The sequence below is a fragment of the Chelonoidis abingdonii genome, chromosome 2 (assembly GCF_003597395.2).
Source record: "Chelonoidis abingdonii isolate Lonesome George chromosome 2, CheloAbing_2.0, whole genome shotgun sequence".
NCBI lineage: Eukaryota > Metazoa > Chordata > Testudines > Testudinidae > Chelonoidis > Chelonoidis abingdonii.
Genome location: NC_133770.1, coordinates 263,954,066 through 263,981,553, shown reverse-complemented (window position 1 = coordinate 263,981,553; position 27,488 = coordinate 263,954,066). Strand labels below are relative to the sequence as shown.

At 42.9% G+C, this 27,488-nt stretch overlaps 1 protein-coding gene across 3 annotated transcripts in view; it reads right to left on the bottom strand.

Annotated features, from left to right (window-relative positions):
- Window positions 1-27,488, bottom strand: part of GRHL2 (grainyhead like transcription factor 2) — a 148,261-nt gene that overhangs the window by 75,970 nt on the left and 44,803 nt on the right. For all 3 annotated transcript variants that reach the window (XM_032778504.2, XM_032778505.2, XM_032778506.2), the window contains exons 2-3: window positions 2,828-3,017; window positions 527-594 (exon numbers count right to left, since the gene is read on the bottom strand). In XM_032778504.2, the coding sequence (XP_032634395.1) occupies window positions 527-594; window positions 2,828-3,017 (258 nt within the window). The remainder of the gene's footprint in view (window positions 1-526; window positions 595-2,827; window positions 3,018-27,488) is intronic.

The window sequence follows — 27,488 nt, the reverse complement described above, 5'->3', positions numbered from 1 at the left end:
TAAAATCAGTTGTTTTTTTCTTAACCTACCACAGAGGATCCTTTAGCAACTTTGACTCCAGACACAGCAAAAGATATAATCTGACAGGTGTGAGGGGAAGAAAATGTTTGACAGAAGGTAGTTTTAATGAAGAAGATGTTATGTCAAGTTATTTGCTGCCTAACAGAGATGAGATTAGGCTAAGTATAACTATCTAAATCAGTTTACTGAAGCCAAACTACTTAGCTTTTGTTACCAAAAAAAAAAAAGAAAAAGAGTATTTCTAAGGTCAATTTTTTTTTCTCGTTTACTTTTTCAAATAACATGACAACTTCACTGGGATTCTTTATTACTTTGCAAATCACGTTTTTTTAAAATCCCATTTAATTTTTTTAATATGTAGAGGTGCGTAATGGTTGCTTCCCACACTAGACTGTGTTCTTTTATCTTGTAGAAGGAAGTCGGAAGCCATAACAATTCTTTTGATTCACATCAAAGTTTCTTTTAGCTGCAATGTATTAATATATTATTTTAAATGATACTATACCTTTTATCTTGGTCTTCTTGATTGTCACTCACTTTGTTAACAGACAACAGCCTTTTATCTCTGGGAACCTGAGAAAAGCATCAGGCATTGGTCAGGCAAGTGTAACACTTTGTATTTGCAACTTCAGGTTAATATAGTCAAGGCCTGATTCTCTTCCTACTTGCAGAAGTCACCTACTAAAGGACAGGCCCAACAAGGAAAATAACAGAACACCACTGGCCATCATGTACAGCCTCCAGCTAAAACCTCTCCAGCTCATCATCAGTGCTCTACAACCTATCCTGGAAAACGATCCCTCACCCTCACAGACCTTGGGAGGCAGGCCAGTCCTCGCTTATAGACAGCCCTCCCAATGTGAAGCAAATATACACCAGCAACTACACACCACACCACAGATACACTAACCAAGAACCAACCCCTGTAGCAAACCTCATTGCCTACTCTGTCCCCATATCTACTCTAGCGACACCATCAGAGAACCCAACCACATCAGCCACACCATCAAGGGCTCATTCACCTGCACATCTACTAATGTGATATAAGCCATCATGTGCCAGCAATGCCCCTCTGCCATGTACATAGGCCAAACAAGACAGTCTCTACATAAAAGAATAAATGGACACAAATCAGACATCAGGAATGATAACATACAAAAGCCAGTAGGAGAACACGTCAATCTCCCTGGACATTCAACATAAAAACTTCAAAAACAGACTTCAAAGAGAAACTTCAGAGCTACAATTCATTTGCAAATTTAACACCATTAATTTGGGCTTGAATAGGGACTGGGAGTGGCTGGCTCACTACAAAAGCAATTTTCCCTCTCTTTGTATTAACACCTCCTCAGCAATTATTAGGAGTGGACCACATCCACCCTGACTGAATTGGCCTTGTCACCACTGGATCTCCACTTGTAAGATAACTCCCTTCTCTTCATGTGCCATTATATATATGACTGTATCTGTAATTTTCACTCCATGCATTTGAAGAAGTGGTTTTTTACGCACAAAAGCTTATGCCCAAATAAATCTGTTAGTCTTTAAGGTGCCACTGGACTCCTCGTTGTTTTTGTGGATACAGACTAACACAGCTACCCCTCTGATCAATTCTGATAATTCTTGTTATACTTGCAAGAGATTGTAAATTGTTGAGGTGAATATTGTTTGATTAGTTAAAAACCAAACATGAAAAAGAAACCAAATTGAAGCACAGCTTGAATGTGAAAATGCACATTCATTGTAAAAGTAATGTTAAAAAATGTCATCCAACACATTAGAGACATTGGGACCAAGACAATTTAAGTGGAACAACAAGAACTTCAGATTACACAAAAGGGAATCTGCATTGAGTCTCATGCTTTAGAGTGGGGACGATCGCTGCAGGGGTTAAAATGGTATTTCTCACACAGGTATTGCATGGCAAAGTTGGTAAGAAGCATTCCATGGTTTTGCTTTGACTTCAGTCATAGCCAGTAATCAGGGCCAGAGTCTTAGCAGCAGCCATACTTAGACATGATCAGAGATATGAGAACAAAGATGATTTCACGATTAAGCTACTGGGTTGTGACTCAGTTTTCAAATCATGACTTTGTCACAGGCTTCCTATATGAGTTTAATTAAATCCCTTAATCTTTCTGTGCCTCAGTTCCCTATCTGTAAACAGGGTAATACTACTTCCTTTCTTCTACCCTTTGTCTCTCTCATTGTTTGTTTAGATTGTAAGCTCCTTGGGGCAGGGACTGATTCTTATTCTGTGTCTGAACAGCGCCCAGCACAATGGGGTCTGATCCCAGAGGGGCCTCTAGGCATTACTTTAATACAAATAAATAACAACAACAACAAATGGAACTGCCATTAAGAGAGAAAACCTAGTTAAAGAGTGGGCACAAATAAAAAGTTTCAATTTAAGCAAAATGAGTCATGATACCATAGAAACACCTCCAGATGAGCAAGGTCTCTGCTTTTTAAAGAATACTCCAGGTTTATAAACCAAAAGAAAACTTAATTATATTCATCAGAGGCTTTTAGAAATGAAGAAAGCAAGAATACTGTGCTGAACAAAACAGTGGGTCCTGGGTTCTTTTAAAGTTTGTAATTTTAGCTTTAATCCCCCGTGGTAGCAAAATCAAAAGGCCTTTAAGTTGTCTTCTTGAACTGGAGAGGGAGTTTAATGCTAGTGTCCAGTGGGAAGAAACTTATTTGGAAATTGTTCTGCAGCGTAATTCTCTCTCTTGATATGCCTTAAAAACAGACCCCTACTAAATTTAGCAGGGTTGGAAGATATATCAATCAAGTTACCTACTTTATAATAATCATACAATAGGCCGAGAGCAGCAGCACTGTCCTCATCTCCATTTATGCTCATCATAGCCTTGGTAGCTGCTGTTAGGGGATTTTCCAGGTACGACTTCCAGGCTTCATCTTCACTTGTGTAGGCTCGTCTGGTATTGAATGGTGTCTCATTTGGTACTAAGGCCACAAGCCGTTTGTTACTGTAAAAACATAAGGCACGCAATGGTAATTCACCAAAGACTTTTCTTTTCAAAGCCACAAACCACCTTAAAATTTTCTATTGCGTAATCTTTTCAAGAGAGGATGAGCAAAAAATAAGACAAAATGGAGTAAAATTGATCTAACAGTATCAAGCAAAGACTTCAGTACTAAACTTGCTGTTAAAACATGCATCAATATGAGATAGAGATCCTCAGATCTTAACTATATGTATCTATGCATCCAGAAGACCAAACTGGTGTGCATCTGCAGCCCAATGATTTGTGTGCATTGTTTTCCTCACACTGTACTATGTATATTGGTGTATCTGTTAAAAAAAATTTCAAATTGTTGTAAAACAATAGATAGTATCGTTCCATTTAAGAAACATGCCTGTTTTATAGCAGAACTATTTTTCTCCCTTCTTGCTTATTTGGAAGGTAATTTGACAGTGGTTTCAGATTGCCTTTCAATAACTGGGGCAGCTGTGGTCCAATGGGGTGGAAGTCAGGAGACCTGGATTCTGTTCCCACCTCTGCCACTGACCTACTATGGGCAAATCATTTAACCTCTCTGAGTCTCAGGCACTGTATATTCAGAGGCCTTCCGCCTCCAGTATAGCTGTAAACCCTTGGCATAAACAGGCAAAACCACTACAAGCTATGATTTGCACAAGTGTAGTTTGCCCTTGCTTGAAACTGGGATTCACTGAACCTGTGTGAATTGTGGCATTATAGTGGGATTGCCAACATATGTCACGGATTTGCATTGATACAACTACACTGATGGCTGACTACCAATAGCTGAAATCTCCATTGCAGACAAGGCCTCATTTACTGGAAATGGAAATAACAATGACCACCTTTATAATGTGCTTTGTGATCCAACAGATAGACAGCTATATAAATGCAAAGTATTATTACTGCACAAAAATCAGAAGTAACCCAGCACTGGGAGGGAAGTGTTTTATCTGGATTGAAAGGCGGATAATCCCATTGTTCATTGGAAGCACTGAGTCAGTTTGATTGTTCAAATTATGTACCTGATGAAATCTTTTTTATACATTTCCTCTTCAAAAAATTTATCAGCTCTCCGAGGAAGAATCAAATTGGGTAAAATAGAATTGAATGTGCTCTCTTCATTTGCCAGCCTATTTACTTGGACTAGCCTTTCTTGTGAAGTTTTTTAAAAAATTCCTTACAATCATTTACATTTATGTAAAAACTGCTCATTTTAGATTTGTTGGTTCTCCTCTAATTAGTGTTGGCCTAATCCTACAGTTCTTAAGCAGGCAAAACTTTAATTGAAGTTAGTGGGACTTCTGTTAACACAAACACTGTGCAATCTAGTCCTATATTTGAATTGAGAAATAGGAAACAATAAAGGTCAAAGTGAATTCACAATCCAAATAACTGCTTCCCTTACCTTTACTCCCCTGGGATATGCCCTGACCCACAATTTTCCAGTTACAGTGAATCCTACTGTAAATTTACTGATAAGCACAAACTTCACATTGAACGCTACTGATGGTTGACTGGGCTTTGTAAAGTGAATTTTCTTGTTGATTAATGAAGGGATTTTTGGGGGTAGAGTTTATCATCTCTCCAGAACACAGCACTGATTGCATGTTACTTTGTTTAACAAAAAACAAAATAATCAGCTAGTACATGGATCAAAATTTTATGAGCTGCAGCAGAGAGCATTTCATAACTTCATTACACAAATAACCACAATAATGATCTCTGATTAATTTTTTCCTTCTGGTTAAAATATCTTGACTTTAAGATACTCCTTTGCTTTTTGCAGTGTCTTTCCACCATCATCTGGCCTTTTGCACTATTTTAGGGCTTCCCCCTCTCAATTCCATATCTATAATCTACAGCTACAGTGAGGGAAACTAATGCATTTATTTACAATAGAAGAGACAGGTGTAAGAAACTGCAAGGCCTGCGTTCCTTGTCAACTTTGTATTGTTAGTGACCCTCAACTCAGGTTTGCAATAACCTCTTTCTTTGTGCTTAAGAGGTGATTGAAACCTTGTTCCTGCCCTGGAAGAGCTACTTCTCTCCAGTTAAGAGGTAATTATTCCCTTCGGATTCTTCTTTCCTGAACAAAGCTCTCCTTTAACTAAACACATGATGGTTTTATGATATGGGCAACTGCCCATTGTGAGCAGCACCAATACCACATACGGTCTCCTCTTTAGTGATCTTAGCTCACAATCAAAAACTACAAATATTCACTCTTCAGTCCCTTGGCACTCCTGCATTTGACAATCATAACTGACTTCACAGTGTGAGTGCTACAGGCTTATCACAAGAATCACCTGTTTAAAATCGTAACAGGATTGTCTGGAGAAAGGTTAGACACCCAAACCAGAAGGAATCAGCCTCTAAGCACTCAGTCCTTGATAGGATCAACCTTAAAGGGGTAAGAAAGGAGAGTTCCATAAGTGATACATCTCTCATTTTAGAGGGCAGTCAGACACTAAGGTGATGAGTGTAACTGAATTGCCTGTCAATAATTATATAGCCTGGGGAGGTGAAAATTCATGGCAGCAGAGATCAGGAGACTAGGTTTTAGGGTCTTCCTTCAGATTGAACTGAACACATTTTCTCTAGATTCCATGCTTTCATACTTAAAAATAAAATGCCTGTCTCCTCTGGTTATAGAGATGGCCTGCAGCATGTAAACAAAAGCACTGTCGTTTTATGGAGCTTGAAAGCAAACTGAAACAATAATACTAACAGAAATAAAAACTTCTCTATCCTGAGCCCTGCAGTCAGCTCACAGGGGGGTTAATGCTGAGACCTAATTATCAACAGTTAAGCACCGTGAGATCATTTCAACCAATTGATTGTTGTCAGAAGAGCTAGTCATGGGCAGAATGCAGCACTAGCCCTAGTCTACACTATATAGTTAGGTTGACAGAAGATTACATCAACCTAACTCTGTAAGTGTCTATACTACAGGGTTGCTGCTGCCGATGTAAGTCCCTGATTATACCGACCTAATAACTCCACCTCCATGAGAGGGATAGCGCTTAGGTCAATGTAGTTAGGGCAACAAAATGTCTGTGTAGACACTGTAGTGCTTACATTGTCAGCACTGCATGGAACTCACCAATTTTTTGATGGGGAGGAAGGATGGGAGTGAGGTGGAAGGAAGGGATACAAGCTTGTGAAGAACAGCAACACTATCACATTACTCATGGGTCAGGTTTAGTACAACAAAATGTTTACACACTGTAGCAAATTGGTCTCCATGATAGTATAAGCCTAGTCTGAGGCTTTGTCTACACAGGAAAGTTGCACAACTACAACCAAAGGTATGAATTTGAATCACTATACTTAAACTAGTGCAAACCCCTATTTGAAAACTCTTATTGTAAAGGTCAGAGGTGGATTTTGCCAATTTAGTTTAAGCAAATTTGGAATAGGTTTAAATTAAATTGAACTAGCACCTCCCCCTAAAGAACTCATTTTGAGATAACTGTCGTTGCCAACCCTCCAGGATTGTCCTGGAGTCTCCATGAATTAAAGATGAAAATTTAATTAAAGATTATGTCATATGATGAAACCTCCAGGGACACATCCAACCAAAATTGGCATTCCTAGTATGAGGCATTTGGAGTGGCACAAGGCATTATTAATAGCAATAGCATCCCCTTTCCATCCATGTGTCTGCCTCTCTCCTGCTCCCATATTTGATTTCCTGTAAGTTACTCTCCAGAGCGTGGCCACCTGCATTGGGCCCACATGGAGTTCACAAATACCATGAGATTCAGAATGTCCATAGAAATTTTATGTCACTATAACATAATTCCCCTGTTGAGCACCAAAAGCTAGGCACAGGTTGAACAGATTGGAGCAAATGTGGAGGGTTCATTCTGGCCTGTCCCATCATTGGGTTGTCCAGGCCACACTTTGCCCTCTGACTCTCCAAGGAATGCACATATCCAACAGATGTGTGCTTCAGATAAAGTTCCCTCGTTCCTGGGATCTGGTTTCTGAAACATTACAAGAACTAAACAGTTCATCTGGCCCTCCCGGGTACAAACCATTCCTTCCCTAATAGACAGGATTTCACAATCTCCTTCTGTTCCTCTAAGCTAAGTTCTTTCTGCACGTGGGTCACGCAAGGCACTTTTGTAGGCTCCTTCCCCAGTTCCTGACACCACTTGACTCTCCTCAAGCCCATTTGACATGATGCTGTTTATGACTCGTCTGCAGTACATTTTCCTTCCAGCTGGCAGAGCTGTGAATATGCTTTTCTGGTCTTCTTTGAGGGGTAGCAGAACATTGGTCTGAGGTGGTTGGATATGTTGGTAAAGAAGAAAAGGTTGCCAATAGGTGTCCTCCGGCCACTGGTTGCACTGGCAGAGCAGGAAAGGCTGTAATCAGAGGGTTTTAAATAATTGATTGAAATGACAAGGAAGAAAGTATTGTGATGCACACTATCTATGTGCACTGTCAATGCACAGTTCCTTTGTTTTCACTTTTGGCTGTACATCTGGACAGAGTTCAGTTCCTTTTCTTTTTTCTTGTTTTAGCCACTGATACAACTATATCAGTACATGGTGCACTGCTATCTACTCCAATTAACGTAGGCCAAGTGAACAGGTGTAAACTGGGACTGACTTGCACTGATGCATCTTGCTCCAGGACCCTGCAGTCTTCTCCATGTCAGCTGTACTGAAGCAAGTCACCATTTTCATTAATGTGCTTCCTTTACACCAGGAAGCTACACCAAGTAGCTAACCACCAGGCCTTTGAGTGGGGCTGGCTCGAGGGGTTTCTGCTGCTCTAGTCAAACAGCAAAATGTCCAACTCCTCCAAACTGGAGACACACGCAGATACAAATAGTTAGTGGATATTTTGTTGCTCCAGACAACCACCTATTCTGTGTGTACCAGAAAGAGAGGCCCAACTTCATGTGATTCTCCATCACTGGATTCTTGAACTTTCTTACCCCTTGGAGCTATTGTGTGGTCTGAGTGAGTTTTGATTTATTCAGTGGGGTTTTGGTTGGCAAGTTGCTGGGCCTCTTAAGATTGCCTGTGTTTCCTGGCTATGGGTTTTGGCAGCCTCTAGCTTGATTTTTATGAATAATGAAAATAATGGTTTTGCTTAGGGCTTGTCTAAATCTGAAATGTATACCAGGTTAATTGGAGTTGTGTCACATTATAGTGCCTTGCATCCACAAACAAGATTATTTTGTTGTTGCAAATTCAATATGTGCTATTAAGCCTATTTTGGAAGCAGAATTACTGAGATGCGGGATGAATTTACCCAGAGCAAAGTAGGTGTGGCTGAATCCCCATCCCTAAGGAACTGTTGCTCATCTTCCAAGTCCTATTGGTTTCCCACATTGCTTTGCTGGGCACCTGGGTTGGCTCATCTGTCCACCTGTGTGTCATTTACTACTCTATGGTCATCCTGATCAGATGTCACCTCCTTGTTTAAATACTAGCACACAGCCAAGTTCTGTTCTTTGTGAATTCAGCTTGTGGGGCGTTCACATACCTGTGTCATACTCCTGAATGTTAAAGAGTCATGCCTTTTGCTTCAGTGTGGCCTCATGCTGAGGGCCTGGGCTTCATTGCCTTTTGAATTCTAGCCACCACAATGCACATATGGCTGTCCAAACAAATGAAGGAAAAGGGTACTATCGGGATCTAAGCAGTGCCACAACAAGGAACTCTAGCTAGGTTAAGAGTAGGCAGGACAATAATAGGACCTCTGGGAGAGCTCACAGAGTCTGCAGTTTCTCTGATGAGTTGGACTGTATATTTATGAGATATCCCACCACTCAACCACTGTATTTTGTGGACACCACCAATGATACCCCTGCAACTGTTAACCATGATGAAGACCAGGAGGAGAATGACAATGAAATCCCTGATCTCATTGGGCCAGTGAACTAAGCAGCAGACACAGTCCTGGAGACCCAGGAACTGCCTGAATCACATCTGGAGAAACCATGTGGATCATGGGCAGGACCACAATCTGTGGAGAAGACCATTTCCAGTTATTATTCTATGATATATCAAACAGCTTAGTTCCACAGACCATCTGAGTGTCACACAGGGCTGGTCTAGACTACGGGGGAAAATCGATCTTAGATACACAACTTCAGCTACGTGAATAACGTAGCTGAAGTCGAATATCTAAGATCGGATTACTCACCTGTCCTCACCGTGCGGGATCGATGTCCGCAGCTCCCCCTGTCGATTCTGCAACTCCATTGGGGTTGGTGGAGTTCCGGAATTGATATAAGCGCGCTCGGGGATCGATATATCGCGTCTAGATGAGACTCGATATATCGATTCCCAGCAATCGATTGTAACCCGCCGATACGGCGGTAGTGTAGACGTAGCCCTAGTTGGTCTACCCAAGCCCCATGCACCTGTTGCTCAAAATGGTGGCCACACCAAGAGAGAGTGTACAAACTGGTGTGTCTTTTGCATCAATTAAAAAATAAAAGCAAAACAAAAACACAACAAGATTTAAGCTTGCTGTGTCCTGTCCACCCCTCAACCTCCTCACTGCAGTGTCTATTGCTCTCTCTCCTACTGTCTCCTCTTCCTCCACCTCAATCAAACCTCCCACCCAGCCAAGATGGCAGCATCGCATGGTTAAAAGCAGATGGTGTAAAGTAAAGGCATTTATTGTAGTGGCTGACACAGAGAAAAACACTAGAATCATGTACTTTGCTCACAGTTTTGTTATGCCCTCAGCTTTTAGCCAACGCATGGTATTCTGTGGTAAATTGAAAAGTAACGGGATATAACATTCCAAAAATAAAATTATGTTAGGCACTGTGAGGATTTCAGCTCCTTTGGCTACTGCAGCATTCTATTTATTTTACAGGGCACTTTGTGCTGTTTCATGTGTTTTTAAAAACAGAACCTAAGCCAAAGACAGTGTTTGCTTTGGCAAGAAGATTGCACAGCAATGCAGCTCTTCTCTCACTGCCCATAGTTTGTGATTCCTTATTAGTTTACCCAGCTCTCTGGGCACCATCCGAAAACAGCAAGCACAGCATATTTTGCTGTTTGCCAATGGCCTCTTTGAACAGAATCCTTCTCTGCCTTTTGGTGACATGCCTCAGAGTAACATCCTCCAAAGCAAAGACAGCTGCAAAGATGCACGTGTAATTACTACTCTGCCTCTTCTGCACCATCTTTAGATAGCCCCACCCCGACACCCACAGCCCACCATATATTATTACCCCTTTCCACAAGTTGGCTAAACAAACCACCCCCTCAATCACAGGTGACGGTGTCCTATTAAACAGAGAAGATTGTGAAGACATCCTACCATCTCTAAGCTCACCCAAGCTGGGAAGAGATCAGGAATAGAATTCCAAATTAAGAAAAAGCAACATTGGTTACTGTGGCATGGAGACTTCAATTTGAACAGTAACTAGTTTGCCTCTCTCTCTCTCTCCTTTCATCTCTCTCTCTCTCTCTCTCTCTTTCCAGTCTCTCTCTCTCTCTCTCTCTCTCTCTCTCGCTTTATTTATTTATTTATTTATTTATTTATTTATTTATTTGGCCATTGTAGCAGACACCTTATAGTGAGCAGGGATAGGGTGCGAACACTGAATGGACAGCTGTCCAAACTGCATAGGAGGAAGAGGAGCTCAGGAGATGACATGGCATGACATGTTCAAAGAACATCCCAAGAGAGAGATAAATGACAGAGGAGTGGAGGAAAGGGTTCCTGCAGCATGACAGAAAAGAAGAAAGAAAAGGACAGGGACATGGTGAGGTCCATATATACACAGCTGCTGCAGATGATGGAAAGGCAAACAACTTTCCTGTAGACTAGAGCATAGTGGCTCTCTGGTCAAGGCCTAAGCCATAGCTTATGCGCCTGTGCAGCCCTCTCTACCTCTGAAACCTTCACATTTTGGGATACACCATTCACTGCAACAATGCCAGGAAAAAGGTCTTTTTCTAGGCAGTCTATGGCACAAGATATAGAAAATTATGTTCCGTGAGCCACAGGGGCATTCCCTTCTACCATCATCCCATATTCCAAGATGCAGAGAGCAGTACTGAGTGCCCTACATACATACATTTATGACTTTGATAGCACAAACTTATTTGCACACTATACTTTATAACTTAAATGTTTTTAAAGTGTTTTTCAATTTACACAATTTATGAATGTTGAATACTTTTTTACTGATCACAACTTTCAAACTGGTGTATTTCTTATTTATTAAAAAATTATTGAAAATGTCTTTGCATGGTTTTTCATCTAGAACAATTCGTGAAAATTCATATGTCCACTGACCTAATTCATAAGAATGCCCACCTTCACATGCACTATAATAAAATCCATCCATACACTATGTTAAAAATTCCCACATACAGTATACTAGAATCCCTATATGCAGAATGTCAAAAGCTAACAGCATTGTACATACACATTAATACGAACACAGTGATCCTGATTTAAACCGTATACATAAGAATGGCCATACTGGGTCAGACCAAGGGTCCATTTAGCCCAGTATCCTGTCTTACAACAGTGGCCATTGTTGGCTGCTTCAGAGGGTATGAACAGAACAGGTAATCATTAAGTGACCCATCATCCCCTGTCACCCATTCCCAGTGTCTGGTAAACAGAGGCTAGGGACACCATCCCTGTCCATCCTGGCTAATAGCCATTCATGAACCTATCCTCCATGAACTTACATAGTTCTTTTTGAACTCTGTTATAGTCTTGGCCTTCACAATATCTTCTGGTAGAGTTCCACGGGTTGACTGTATGTTGGGTGAAGAAATACTTCCTTTTGTTTGTTTTAAACCTGCTGCCAATTAATTTCATTTGGTGACTCTAGTTCTTGCGTTATGAAGAATAAATAACAATTTCCTATTTACTTTCTCCATACCAGTCATGGTTTTATAGCTCTCTATCATACCCCCATTAGTTGTCTCTTTTCCAAGCTGGAAAGTCCCAGTCTTATTAATCTCTCCTCATATGGAAGCTGTTCCATACCCCTAAACATTTTTGTTACCCTTTTCTGAACCTTTTCCAATTCCAATATATCCTTTTTGAGATGGGGCAACCAGATGTGCACACAGTACTCTAGATGTGGGCATACTATGGATTTATACAGAGGCAATATGATACACAAAAGCATATACATTGTTCACAAGTGACCCCTAGCCTCACAGTAGGAACATAGTGCATCTTGAACTGTGTCCCTCAGTAGCTGCAGCATGTCACAGAGGCATCTTCTCTGGCTGTTGAAAATGTTCACCAAGTATGCCAACCTCCTCCTCCCATCCATCTGCAAGGCTCTCTCCCTTGCTCTCACAAAGGCTGTGCAAAAACACAGCAAGCAGCTCTCAGAGTAGCAGCTATTTCTCACCAGCCTCTAGCGTTGACATTAAACCCCTCTATCTATCTATCAACTCCCAAATGCACACTCCACTGTCATTCTGCAACACTCAAGGTATAGGTGATGGGGTGTCCATCCCACAAAAGGCCTGATGGGGTAAATTAGACCAATTAATGTATAGGCCACACCTGGAAGAGAGCCAAGGAGTGCTAAGGCCTAACTTGCTGATGAAGTCCAGCTGGAGGAGGAGCTGTCCTGACTTTATGAAGCCAGAAAGTAGGCAACAGAAAAGGGCTGATGGGAAAGGCTGCAGTCACTCCCTGGAAAGAGGGAGGAGTGTTTAGAGGCTGCAGAGTCATGTAGCCTGCACTTGCTTCCAAGGAGGAGGGAGTGGTGAAGCTGACAGATTCAGAGAAGGAAGGGTGAATCAGAAGGTTAGGAAAGGGCTCAGGGAAATGCAGCAAGGTATGGAGTGGAACAGGCTTTGACTGCTGAATACAGGATCCCTGAGCCAGAAGCCAGAGTAGAGGTTGGGCCTGGGCTCCCCAACCAGCCATTAGGGAAGTGGCACTGGCAAGGCAGTGAACAGGAAAACTGCCTGAGCCTATTGTGAAAAGAGACTTTCCTAACCCCAGAAAGGGAAACCACCTAATGACCTGGTTGGAGACCCGAGCCACAAAGGGGAGGCTGCAGTTCCTGGAGCAAGAGAGGCCTCAAGATGAGACAGGATGGGTGAAGACACCACTGGAAGGGCAGCACAGTACCTAGCAGAGCTAATTCCCGGGATGGCCAGGAAGAGGCACCACCATCAGTCAGTGCACTGTGTCACAGTATAGCTAAACAGTTCCTCTCTCCTATCCAAGTGTAGAGTAAAAGGTTTCAAAAGTCAGGGGAACATATGGTAAAGCTGAGTCTCTAGTATGACTGGTCGAATCGTGTCCTGTGCGCCAACAGAAGTTGGTCCAATAAAAGATATTACCTGGACTCTCTCATATCCCAGGACCAATATGGCTACAATGACACTGCAAACACCATCAATGTCCATTGAGACCATGGGAGCAAAAATTCAATTTCTTATTGCAGGAAAAAACTCCAGAGATTCTAAAGATCCTGGCATCATGGACTTTTCCAGACCATCAGTGTCAATAGTAGTGAATTGTTGACAGTGATCAGCTAGACTTTGCGGCACCATCAAGAAATATCCCTTCCTGTTGATTAACTCCAAGGCTGGAGGGTGAGGAGGCAAAGAATAAGCACACAGGTCCGATCAATGTGCGCAGCACAATTTGGGAGCCCCGAACCATGCAAATCCATTAATAACCTCCAGTGCATAGCCCAGACTGATGCCCACGACCCTACACATCTCCATGACAATAGCCCAGACAGTTGATTTAACATCACCAAACTGCTTAGCTACTGACCAGTAGCAATCAATAGTTGTGAGCTTCCAGACAGCAGTGGCCGTGCGCATCTCAACACTGATAAGAGCTCTCATGTCGGTGTTCTGCCACTGCAGCTCCAGCTCTGTACAAATGTCTAGGAAAATGACTTTTGATATCTTGAAGGTTTGCCACTGCTGTTAATCATCCCAGGTCTGCATCATTATCCTGTCTCACCAGTAAGTGTTACCTGTCTGCACCCAAAAGCAGCTCTCCGTCAAGAGAAGCCACTCCAGGAAGAGATCTAGGAAAAGTGAGTGTTCAATGTCACCCTCCTTAACAGGGCTTCTATTACCTTGGTTCTAAAGAATGCTGGATGAATTTAGATGGTGATGAATATAGTGCTCTCATATGTATCCTCTATGACGCCTGACAGTGCTTGGAAAATGGTGCTGGCTAGCTTGCAAAAGCCAGATGGATGATAGGATGAAATAAGAGGAATCATGGTAATTATTTAGTTTGTCTCTCAGCCCCACAATTCCATTGCCTGCCAATCGATACCCCACAATGCACAGTGCAAAAAATCCCAGAATGCATACAGCACAGCTACAGAGCAATGCATCATGGGATGGCTGGCTAGACTGCTGAACATTTATTTAGAAACAAAACAATGCTGTGTGACTGCAAGAACACAAGGTGAAAGTACCTTAACTGCAGGATAACAGTGTGGTGTATACAAACTGCTTGCACAACAATTATTTTGGATCAATTACTGTAGATCACTTAATGCGGACGCACAAAAGTTGCAACAAGTTTCAAGTACTGACGTGCCCTTATTGAGAGTTTCTCTCTGATATGCTGATTCTTGTTATGTGCTGTTGTGTAGTTGCCTTCTAGATGGATGAGTAAATGTATAGATCAACAAACCTGTCACGTTTACAACTGCATTTCAAATAAATATTTGATTCAAATGATACAATATGATGCAAAAGCAGCAAAGAGTCCTGTGGCACCCTATAGACTAACAGACATTTTGGAGCATGAGCTTTCATGGGTGAATACCCACTTTGTCTGTTAGTCTATAAGGTGCCACAGGACTCTTTGCTGCTTTTACAGATCTAGACTAACACGGCTACCCCTCTGAATATGATGCAAGTAGGCTGAGACACAAGCTCAGAACTGGATATGATCTATGTGGCAGCTTGTAGCAGCTGTTAAATAAGTCACCAAACTTCTAGGCTGCAGGCAACATGCCACTATATAGAAGTGTGAAAAGATACTAAACGAGTGCCTGTCTCAACACAGACATTGTGCCAGCCAGTTTAATTTAATTTGGTTTAGTTAAACCAGTGCAATTTTTGTGTGCATTCTCATACACAACTGATTAGATCAGTTTAGCTTGTACTTGTAAATTTTACAGACATGTGAAGCTGATATAAACTAGATTTAAACCCAGGATCCACACACAAGTTGCATGGGTTTAATTAAATCAGTATAAAAATCACATATTTAGTTAAAACCTGTACAACTTTGTCTGTGACTGGGGCCTTAGTTAAGTGCAAGGGAAGCCCTGCTTGAGTGACATGTAGCTAAAGGGAGGACACATCCTGAACAAATTTGAGAGTGTGGGAAATTCCAACAAAAAATCTCTTTTGTGATAGGCCCAGTTCACAACTTTAAGATCCAGATCTAAATTTTCTCCAAGTTTGAGAGTGTTTGAAACTGAAGTTCTACTTGTGCTCATTACAGAAATAACCATACGCCACAAAATTCTGATCATTGTCTTGACTTCCCTAGAACTTGAAGAGATTTGAATTGAGAATTCTAGGTCAGCCCAAACTCTACTCACAATATATTTTTGTGGGCAGGAGGTGAAGAATAAAATATATCATTGTCTCCCTGTGACTTTTTGATTTATTTAATAAATATGTTGGAATCCAGAGAACTTGTCCCAGAAATTACAGTTTAATAGCCAGTAAAATCCGGGCCTCAATTAGATGGCAGTGTCCAAAGTTATAAAGAAGCATAAGAATTTTCATACTCAAATAAGAAAATGGTCTCTCTAGTCAGATGGTTTGTCTCTAGTAATGGACAATACTAAAGCTTCAGAGGAAGACATAACATCCTTACAATACACTTCACCCCAACTCTGCAAACATGTACTGTACACAAATAACTTCAAAGTAGTGTAAAATACAAGTGTTTAGACTACTTGGAAATTACAGGTAAGAAGATACCAGACCTCTGGCCCAATCGGCAGTTCTTCCTCAACCAAACAACACTCCCATTGAAGGCAATGGGCGTTTGCCTACTAAGGAGTGCTAGTTTGGGACTCTTTTGTAATTCTAGGTAAATTTTTCTTTTTCAATATAATGACAAATCTCAACAAGATCAAACATGCTGAATGACTAAAAGCAATTATATTGCCTACGCTAATCTCTGAAGGAAAGTAAAGTATATTGTGAACATGGATATGTTATTAAATGTGTCAAAGACAGCTCCAGAAAAGTATTTGAGACAGAAAGAAAGATAAAGAATATACAGTAAAATCTGAACTAAGGTCCACCTCTAATAATCAGTTTCCTGTCTTAAGCAAAGACTTTAAAGTATCTCTGTGGTTTCAAATACAGTTTTGTTTGACTTAGTTAAAAACAATTTCTGTTACGCAACCAATTTTTGTTGACCTTTGGGTAGTTACAGAAGGAAGGTTTCCCTATATTAAGTAGGACAATATTAAACGGAGGACTTTCTGGATTTGTACCATAGGCTTGATTCAAGGCCTAATGAAGTCAACAGGAATATTTCCATTTATTTTAATGGGCTTTGTATCAGGACCTATATCCAGGTCTGTCTCTGTATTTTGATTCTTTTGACAAGAAATATACGAGATTGTTCAACAGATCTCCCTGTGCAGGTGGCCCCACAGCACTTCTTTAATCTCCAAGTAGCAATGACAAAGCTTCTTGGACTTGTTGCATTGTAGGGCTTGTTCCTGCAGCCCTGGTTCACCCAATACTCTCACTGAAGTTAATAGGAATGCAATAATTATAGCATCAGCAATCCAGCTCTCTAAAGAGACTTTCTATTCTGAAGATGCAACAATCATATGGAAAGCACAAATACAAGAGTCCTAACCTCTTTCGAGCCACGACTTCTCACAATGGAAAAAGCATATTATCATAAAATCTTAGTTTATTCCAAACATAAAATAGATAAATTCTTCAATACTAGGGACAGAATTGCATTCTACTACTACTAGGGAAAATAGCAAGTCTGTGAGTGAGTCTCTTATTTGAGGCAATAGTTATTAGGCATATATTCACAAATTACAAAGATGTTGCAATATTTGATTTCTCCACAGTTCAAACACTCTTAATATGGTTTAATTAGTCATTCTTTCGGAAGGAAGATTTATCTTCCTCTTTACAAATTTGATATCATTAGAGAAAAGAAGGATAGTGTACCGAATCTGTTGGGAGGTCAGAGCTAGTTACTTATTGCTGTTAGCTGTTCTCTGCTGATTAGCTGTTATTCTTCCAGACATTGATTAGAAGCCTATGATTTAGATTCCAAAGCCAAAACAGACCACTGTGATTATCAAGTCCGACCTCCTGTGTAGCACAGACCATGGCATGTCCTCACGATAATTCCTATAGAGTATCTTTTAGAAAAACATCTAATGTTTATTTTTAAATTGCCAGTGCTGGAAATTCCAGAATAACCTTTGGTAAATGTTCCAATGCTTAATTACTCTCACTGTTAAAAATGTATGCCTTATTTGTCTCACTTCCATTTCCAGCCATTGGATTGTTAGACATGTCTGTTATACTGAAGAGCCCACTACCAAAGAGTTGTTTGCTGTGTAAGTACTTATAGACTGTAATCAAGTCACAGCTTAACCTTCTCTATGTTAAACTAAATAGATTGAGCTCTTTGAGTCTATCGCTTTCAGGCATGTTTTCTATTCCTTTAGAGAGACAAGGTGGCTGAGGTAATATCTTCTATTGAACCAACTTCTGTTGATGAGAGAGACAAGCTTTTGAGCTTACACAGAGCTCTGTGTCTCTCTCACCAACACAAGTTGGTCCAACAAAAGATATGACCTTGCCTACTTTGTCTCTCTAATATCCTGGGACCAACCCGACTACAACAACACTTCTAATCCTTTATCATTGTTATGGTTCTTCTCTAAACCCCCTCCAATTATCAACATCCTTCTTGAATTGTGAACACCAGAACTGGACACAGTATTCCAGCATGGTCATACCAGTACCAAATACAAAGGTAAAATAATGTCTTTACTCTTATTCAAGATTTGCTTGTTTATGCATACAAGGATTGCATTACCCTTTTTGGGGTGTCACTCTGGGAGCTCATGTTCAGCTGATCATCTACCATTACCCACAAATCGTATTTAGCTACTGCTTTTTCAGAGGGGCAGGGCCGGCACAACTTATTAGGCGGTCACCTAGGGCGCCAACATTTGGGGGACGGCAGCCGGATCTTCGGCCACCCCGGTCGGCGGCGGTATTTCGGGGGTGGGACCTTTCGCCGCCTCTGGCACCAAAAAAACTGGTGGCACTCCTGCAGAGGGGCATTACTAAGCTAACAGATTCATACAGTGGTGAATCCCAGAATCTTGATGAATGTTTGGAAGTTTTATTTTGAGCAATATAAGACAGCCCAGACCATCTTCTCCATGACTGCAAGAGAATACAGCAAAGGACTCTCCAATAGTGCACTGAATTGATATTTTTCAAAAGACATCTAGTGTCAACTGGTTTCAGGTGATTTCACATTTGGAGGCCCCATCCATAGCCAGGGTAAGAGCACATCCCCGCTGGCCTGCCTCCACAACCCTTTCCCAGTGCAGAGAGGGCAGAAATCCGTGACTTCCAGGACATCCATGACAAACACGCAACCTTAATCATAATGTGTTTATTAGCTAACTTTATTCTTAGTAAGCAAATCTATATCTGAAAATCCTGTACATTCCTCAGAATAGCAACCACTCTGCTTGCTTCCCTGACACAAAGTCAGACACTTTGCAAGGGACATTGAAATAGATAAGAGCAACATTTTGAAAAATGTAGGTATTAAACACTTGCACTTCCCATTGGCTTCTCTTGGAGTTGCTGGATGCTCATCACTTGAAAATCAGGCCCAACGAGGCATTCAAAACTGGTGGATACCTTTGAACATATGGCCTAAATAAATATTTAATAGCTGAATAATGGGTAATCTTATACAGTAGAACAGTGGTCCCCAACCTTTTTGGCTGGCGGGTGCCAGCCGAAGGACCACTGCGGCGGTGGAGCACCCGCTGAAATGCCGCCGAATTTCGGCGGCATTTCAACAGCGATGCCTCTTGATGATGCTGCTTGCCGTCAACAAGCGACGTCATCGAGAGGCGTCTCCGCCGAAATTCGGGAGCAACGCCTCTCGATGATGTCACTTGTTGATGGCAAACAGTGTCATCGAGAGGCGTTGCCGCCGAAATTCGGGGGTGACGCCCCTCGATGACATCACTTGTCAGCGACAAGCGTCATCATCGAGAGGCGCTCCCACCAAAATGCTGCTGAAATTCGGCGGCATTTTGGCAGGTGCTCTCCCAGAGTCCAGGACACAGGTGCATTAAGATGCCCCCGCGGGCGCCATGGCGCCCACGGGCACCACGTTGGGGACTACTGCAGTAGAACCTCAGAGTTACAAACACCAGAGTTATAAACTGACTGGTCAATCACACACCTCATTTGGAATCAGAAGTACGCAATGAGGCGGCAGCAGAGACCAAAACAAAAGCAAATACAGTACAGCATTGTGTTAAAAGTAAACTACTAAAAAAATAAAGGGAAAGTTGAAAAAAAATTGACAAAGTAAGAGAACTGTTTCCGCACTTGTTTCATTTAAATTCATATGGTTAAAAGCAGCATTTCTCTTCTGAATAGTGAAGTTTCAAAGGAGTATTAAGCCAATGTTCAATAGTAAACTTCTGAAAGAAGAACCATAATGTTTTGTTCAGAGTTACGAACATTTCAGAGTTGCGAACAAAACCTCCATTGCCAAGGTGTTCGTAATTCTAAGGCTTTACTGTAACAGCTCAAGACCAATTTAAGACTTGGGCCTTATATGGAAAGGATTACAACTTGCCAGGAGAGAGATTCAGCAGATCAGAAATAAAGGCTCAGATAATCATACTGTTAAATTTCCTAATTTAACTCTGACAAAGGGAACAAATAAAACAAAATACCTTTAGATATAGTCACTCAGGAAGGAACATGAGAAGGTCTTTCTGCTAAGCTGTAAAGAGTGCAAGGAAGGCTTCAGACATCCAAACTATGAAATACTAAACTATACACCATCAGTCTTCCACAGCACTAGGGCTGGCTCAAAGACAGAGGGGAAGCAGCTTGTCTCCCCAGTTCAAGGGCTGCTGGGGTGGTATCAGATCCCAGTCTAGTGCCACAGTCCTTATGGGCTTTGGGCAGAGGGCAATAACTAGCGACCCAGCTCTGCCTCCACCTGCCCCAGTAGGGGCTGTGTGCCCGGTCACACAGTAGGGGCTGTGTGCCTGGTCAAAGGGGACACTGCACTAATTGTATTCATCATGCCTGCCTTATATTTGGCCTACAGCCCTCCTGCACTGGCTATGGAGTAGTAGGGCAACAATGAACCTGCCCCTCTGAACCAGTTACATCTCATGAAAACTGAGGCCAGCATTATTCAGTATCACTAGTGCACTTAATATCACTGGTCTGAAGATCTAGGAATTATATATTAAGTTATATATTCTGTAGCGAGAAAATATTAATATTAAAAGGCTTTAATTTATTAATCAGAGGAAAATCCTGGAATCTGTGCACAGTGCAAATAAAGACACTGTGCAAAGGGGTGCTCCATGGCAGCTGGGGGAACAAAAATCCCCCCACCCAGGCCACACAGCAACCACTGCTGTTGGCCCTTCTGGCTGGTACAAGTATGTGTACTGTTTCTTTAAATCTGTAGAACAGGGGTGGGCAAACTTTTTGGTCCTAGGACGACATTGGGGTTGCGTAACTGTATGGCAGACCGGGTAGGGAAGGCTGCGCCTCCCCAAATAGCCTGGTCTCCGCCCCCCATCCATCCCCTCCCACTTCCTGCCCCCCTCAGAACCCCCAAACCATCCAACCCCCCCCGCTCCCTGTCCCCTGACTGCCCTCCCAAGCACTATCCAAATTCCTGCCCCCTGACAAGCCCCCCGGGACTCTCACTCTCAACCCTCCCTGTTCCTCATCCCCTGACTGCCCCCCTAGAACCTCTACCCCATCCAATCTCCCCCTTCTCCCTGACTGCCCCCCAAGACCGTCTGCTCCCTTACTCAACCCCCCCGCTCCCACCCCCTTACCAGCAGCAGGAGTTCGCAGCTGCGACACCCAGCCAGAGCCACCTGCACTCCCCACACTACCCAGAGGGAGCAGCGGGTCAGAGTGTGGCCCGGCTGCAGGGGAGGGGGACACTTGGGGAGGGGGCGGGGACTAGGCTCCCCGGCTGGGAGCTCAGGGGCTGGGAACAACGGTCCCACAGGGCGGATGTGACCCGCGGGCTGCAGTTTGCCCACGTCTGCTGTAGAAGGAAGCCAGGAAGGACAGGATCTAGGCAGAAGGGTACAATGAACCAGAGAGAGAGACAAAATATCTTCAGGAATAATACTGCGTTTTTTTCTTCTTGTAAAAAAGTTTCATGTTCAGTGTTAGAATCAAATGACTGTTTATTTACTGTTGTCACCTGACTGCTGATATAAACCTTCCTTTAAGAGAGAATAGCCGCTGGAGCCACATAGAATAATTGTGAAACCACTGGATCTGCTTCTCTCACTAAACTCAACTGAACACTGAGGTGCATGGGGTGCCCATGGAGCTGTGCTGTAGCGATTCTGTAGACCCTCTGCATGGGCCATGCAAATCCTGCACATAAGAACATAAGAATGGCCATACTGAGTCAGACCAAATGTCCATCTAGCGCAGTATCCTGTCTTCCAACAGTGGCCAATGCCAGGTGCCCAAGAAGGAAAGAACAGAACAGGTAATCATCAAGTGATCCATCCTGTCGCCCGTTCCCAGCTTCTGGCAAACAGAGGCTAGGGACACCATCTCTGCCAATCCTGGCTAATAGCCATTCAGAGACCTATCCTCCATGAACTTATCTAGTTCTTTTTTGAACCCTGCTATAGTCTTGGCTGTCACAACATCCTCTGACAAGGAGTTCAACAGGTTGACTGTGTTGCGTGAAAAAATACTTCCTTTTGTTTTAAACCTGCTGCCTATTAATTTAATTTGGTGACCCTTAGTTCTTGTGTTATGAGCAGGAGTAACTAACACTTCCGTATTTACTTTCTCCACATCAGTCATGATTTTATAGACCTCTATCATATCCCCCCTTAGTTGTCTTTTTTCCAAGCTGAAAAGTCCCATTCTTATTAATCTCTCATATGGCAGATGTTCCATACCTCTAATAATTTGTATTGCCCTTTTCTAAACCTTTTCCAATTCCAATATATCTTTTTTTGAGATGGGGCAACCACATCTGCATGCAGTATTCAGCATGTGGGCATATGTACCATCGATTTATATAGAGGCAATATGATATTTTCTATCTTATTATCTATCTCTTTCTTAATAATAGCCAACATTCTGTTCGCTTTTTTGACTGCCGCTGCACATTGAATGGATGTTTTCAGAGAACTATCCACAATGACTCCAAGATCTCTTTCTTGAGTGGTAACAGCTAATTTGGACCCCATCATTTTATACATATAGTTGAGATTCTGTTTTCCAATGTATATTACTTTGCATTTATCAACATTGAATTTCATCTGCCATTTTGTTGCCTAGTCACCCAGTTTTGAGAAATCCTTTTGTAGTTCTTCACAATCTGCCTGGGACTTAACTGTCTTGAGGAGTTTTGTATCATCTGCAAATTTTGCCACCTCACTGTTTACCCCCCTTTTCCAGATCATTTATGAATATGTTGAATAGGACTGGGCCCAGTACAGACCCATGTGAGACACCAATATTTACCTCTCGCCATTCTGAAAACAAACCATTTATTGCTACCCTTTGTTTCCTATCTTTTAACTGGTCACCATGAGAGGATCTTCCCCATTATCCCACGACTGCTTACTTTGCTTAAGGTGAGGGTCCTTGTCAAAGGCTTTTTGAAAATCTATATACACTATATCCACTAGTTCTCCCTTGTCCATGTGCTTGTTGACTCCCTCAAAGAATTCTACTAGATTGGTGAGACATGATTTCCCTTTACAAAAACCATATTGCCTATTCCCTAACAAATTATGTTCATCTATGTGTTGAAGAATTTTGTTCTTGACTATAGTTTCAACCAGTTTGAAGCCCTTTCCAGAAACTGGAGTCACATTAGCTATCCTCCAGTCTTTTGGTACAGAAGCTGATTTAAATGATAGGTTACAGACTACAGTTAGTAGTCCTGCAATTTTACATTTGAGTTCCTTCAGAACTCTTGGCTGAACACATCTGGTCCTGGTGACTTATTACTGTTTAGTTTATCAATTTCTTCCAAAACGTCCTCTAATGATATCTCAATCTGGGACAGTTCCTCAGGGCATGTCTACACTTACCTCTGGAGCGATCGATTAATCAGGGGTCAATTTATTGTGTCTAGTGAAGACGCAATAAATCAACTGCTGAGCCCTCTCCCATCAACCAGAGCGAGAAGTGTAGGCGGAGTCAACAGGAGAGCATCAGCAGTCAACCTACTGCAGTGAAGACACAACGGTAAATAGATCTAAGTACACTGCATAACTTAGATTGATCCCTCTCCCCCCACACCATCCCCCTAGTGTAGACCAGGCCTCAGATTTGTCACCTAAAAAGAATGGCTCAGGTTTGGGAATCTCCCTCACATCCTCAACCGTGAAGACCGATGCTGTCATAAACAGATAGTAGGAGTTAATAGAACAGAAGTACTTTATATCTCTTTTGACTGTAAAGGGTTAACAAGTTCAGTAAGCCTGGCTGTCACCTGACCAGAGGACCAATCAGGGGACAGGATACTTTCAAATCTTGAGGGAGGGAAGTTTCTGTGTGTGCTGTTAGAAAGGGGAAAAACCAGGAGATACTTTTCAGTAATGCTTGGAGGAGGGAAAAAGTTTTTTTTCGTGTGTGTTTGCTGGTTTAGTAAATTTGGTTTGGTTGTCCCCTGCTGGGTTCCCTGGGAGAGTGAAACCAGGACCCGTGGGGGCGAGACCCCAGGTTTTTTTCTCGTCCAAGGGGCGGGGGGTGGCGTCTCAGGATGAACAGGCCCTCCCTTGATGAGAGTTGCAGAAATCGGTGAAGTGACTAAGGGTTTAGAATAAGTGCGATTTTAGGCCTTTTATTGTTTTTTGTTTTCTTCCTTAAATTTGCCAAAAATTGTGTAAATTGGGCTGGGAAAGGTAGTCCCCCCAAAAACTTGTATTTTGCGCCTTGAAAAAGTATTTTTTTTAATTTGTACTTTGTTAATAACTTTAGGCTGGGAAAAGGCGGAGTTATTTTCCCCCCAAGTGGTCTAAATAAACTGAAAAAACCCCCCGTAACGCTCATCCAGATCCCTTAAAGTTTACAAGAAAAAAAATTTTTTACTGGTTTTTTTCTCTCGTTTGAATGGTAAAGAGCCTGTTTCGTTTGGTTTTTAGAAACCCGAAATTGTTTTTTATTTCTTGGTGAGAAAAAACACCAGGGGGGGACCCGGGTCACGGATCCACCAGGGGAATTGGTGGGTGAAAAGAAAAACGGAAGGGAAAAAGGGGAGGAGAAGAAAGTGCTTAAATTGTTCCCTCCCTCCTGTTAGGGATGTAGGAATACTTTCGCTCTCTTCAAGGGGACAAGTCCTGGGAAGGGGCCAAAACAGAGAAAAAGGCAAGGGAAGGAAAGGTTTGAATTTTTTCCTCCTCCTCTGTTTTTTTAGATTTTCAAGGAGTGTTTTGAAAAAAAATCAACAGGTGGAATCTCCCCCCCCAGGGGGGGGTGGTTTTAAACCCAGGGAGGGGAAAAAGCTCCTGGGAAAAGAGGCAGACCGGTGGGGGGGGAAAGGTTTTTTTTAAACTTCTCCGGGTTTACTCTCCTTGTGTTAAGATCCAGAGGGTCTGGGTCTTGGGGGTCCCCAGGCAAGGTTTTGGGGGGACCAAAGTGTACCAGGCACTGGAATTCCTGGTTGGTGGCAGCGCTACAGGTTCTAAGCTGGTAATTAAGCTTAGAGGAATTCATGCTGGTACCCCATCTTTTGGACTCTAAGGTTCAGGGTGGGGAATTATACCATGACAGATGTAAATAATTCATTTAGTTTCTCCGCAATGGCCTTATCGTCCTTAGGTGCTCCTTTAGCATCTCCATCATCCAGGGGCCCCATTGGTTGTTTAGCAGGCTTCCTGCTTCTGATGTACTTAAAAAAAATATTACTATTACTTTTTGAGTCTTTGGCTAGCTGTTCTTCAAATTCTTTTTTGGCCTTCCAAATTATATTTTTACACTTCATTTGCCAGAGTTTATGCATCTTTCTATTTTCCTCACTAGGATTTAACTTCCTCACCCCCCGCTACACAGATGAAGGAATAGTGCATCTTTTCATAGGTATTTTATTCCAACATATTAATATTTACATAACCAAAAAATGTCCAATTAAACTGACAGGAATTAATTGACATCATAATAATGAACATCTCTATCTTGTTTTGCCCTTGGGAGACATATAGAGAGATACAGATAGATAGACAGATATAAAGATATAGATGTATAAAGTAAAGGGAGATGCCACATGGAGATAACACTGCAGGTTAGGTTTTAATTAGATACAATTATATACTGAACATATTAAAACAAAATTAACAGACTTCCTTCACACACACACAAATTCTTTATTCAACCCTGCCATTATCCTTGATAAACAACCTTACTTTTCCTTCTTGCTTCACACACCTATGTCTACAAAGACCAGTGACGTTTTTCCACATTTTATTTCCTCTTCAAATCTTCCCTTCCCTTCCCTAAGGATCTTTCACAGGCACACTTGCAGAGGGCAGATGTTGATGTCTGAGAGGTACATGGCCCCTGCAACTTCTCAGACAACAGTAATGACAAGTGCACACTTCTGCACCTACTCCACTATCTTCCTTTCCTTTGTCTCGGAGCTTCTGGTGCAGGCAGACTTGTCCCTCACCTCACCTGACTTTCCCACTCCAATTTTCTTCTGGATCCACCGAAACTTGGCTCTGCCCCTCTACTCCAGTGAAATCACTATCACGAAGATCATTCTCTTTGTCAAGCCTAACAGCCTCTTCTCCCTTCTCATCTTCCTTAACATACCCATTGTTTTTAATAGAGTCATTCAGTCCCTCTTGTTCCTGAGCTTTGGAAACACTGTAGTCATCTGGTTCCCCACCCAACTGCTCCTCCCTCAGCACCAGCATCGCTCAGGGCTCTGTTCTTGCCTCTCTCTATACTTATCCCTTAGCTTACACTACTGACCTCATCTGCTCCCTTGGCTTCAGTTCCCATCTGTGCTCTGGTGACTCCCAAATCTCCATCTCCACTACAATCCCTTCCCTTTTCTAATGGCTCCTCGCCATTTCTCTTTCCAGGATCCTCCTGCCAGACGATGATCGAAGTGGCCAAGACTAAATTTGTCACCTCTCCCCTCTAAACCGTCCCTTCTTCCCCCGTTCTCTCTAAGCCACCAGTCCTGCTAGTCTCCTCTTCCACCCCACAGTCAGGCAGCCTATCGCCGAGTCCTGTGGGTTTTTCCAGTTCAACGTCTCTCAAATCTGTCCCTCCCTCTGTCCACACTGACAAGCCTTGCCCGAAGTGTCCTCACGTTGTAAGTTCCACCCCCGCTCCCCGGGGGTCCGATATCTGACACCCCCACAGACACACCTCCCACTGGCCTGGCATCTCTCCAGCCACACCCTCCTCCTGGCTCATTCTCTCCCGTCATCCGCACAACGTGGGTGCCACCCCTCCCCCATCAGTAGTCCTACCCAAGCTTTCCCTCACCCCTGCCCTGCGCACCCACCCTTCCCCGGGTGCCCCTTTCAGCTGCTCTCGTCCTCATGGCCTAGGTCCCTCCATTCCTGCGCCCTGTCTCCTTTGGGTTCCCGGCCCCCGGCCCTGATGTCCCTCCCCACTCCCAAACGTCCCTCCATTCGGATCCAAACCCGCCCCCGAGCCTGAGCCAGCCGCCCTGGCTGAGCAGGGGAAGGGCCGCCACTTCAGCGAGACGTGACTTTCCCGGCGCGACGCACATGCCCGGAAGGAGAAGGTACATTCTGGCCAGCGCAGAATCGGCTCCTGCTCCCCAGCCCCAGCCTCCTGCAGTCGCCTGGCCCCTTTCCCTGCGTCGGCGGGCTCTGCTGGGCCGCCGGCTGCTGCCTCATCCGAAGTCACCAGACAAAGCTGCAAGGAGCCGGCGGGTTTTCACGCCGCTGAAAGGAGTCACATAATCCCGAGGGGAAAAGCAAGTCCCCGAGAGATCCAGCCCCCTGCCCCGCACACTGGGGGAAAGGCAGGGCCCGGGCGAGCGGAGGCTGCAGCCCAGGCAGGTACTCGACACCCGCGCACACACCAGCCCCCCAGCACACACGCTGCCGTCTCGTGGTCTTCAAAACTCACGCGTAACAAGTTAGTTCGATGAAACTTTTTCAAAGTTCGTCCTTCGGGATTTGTTTCTCACGTTTCACAAGAACCCGGG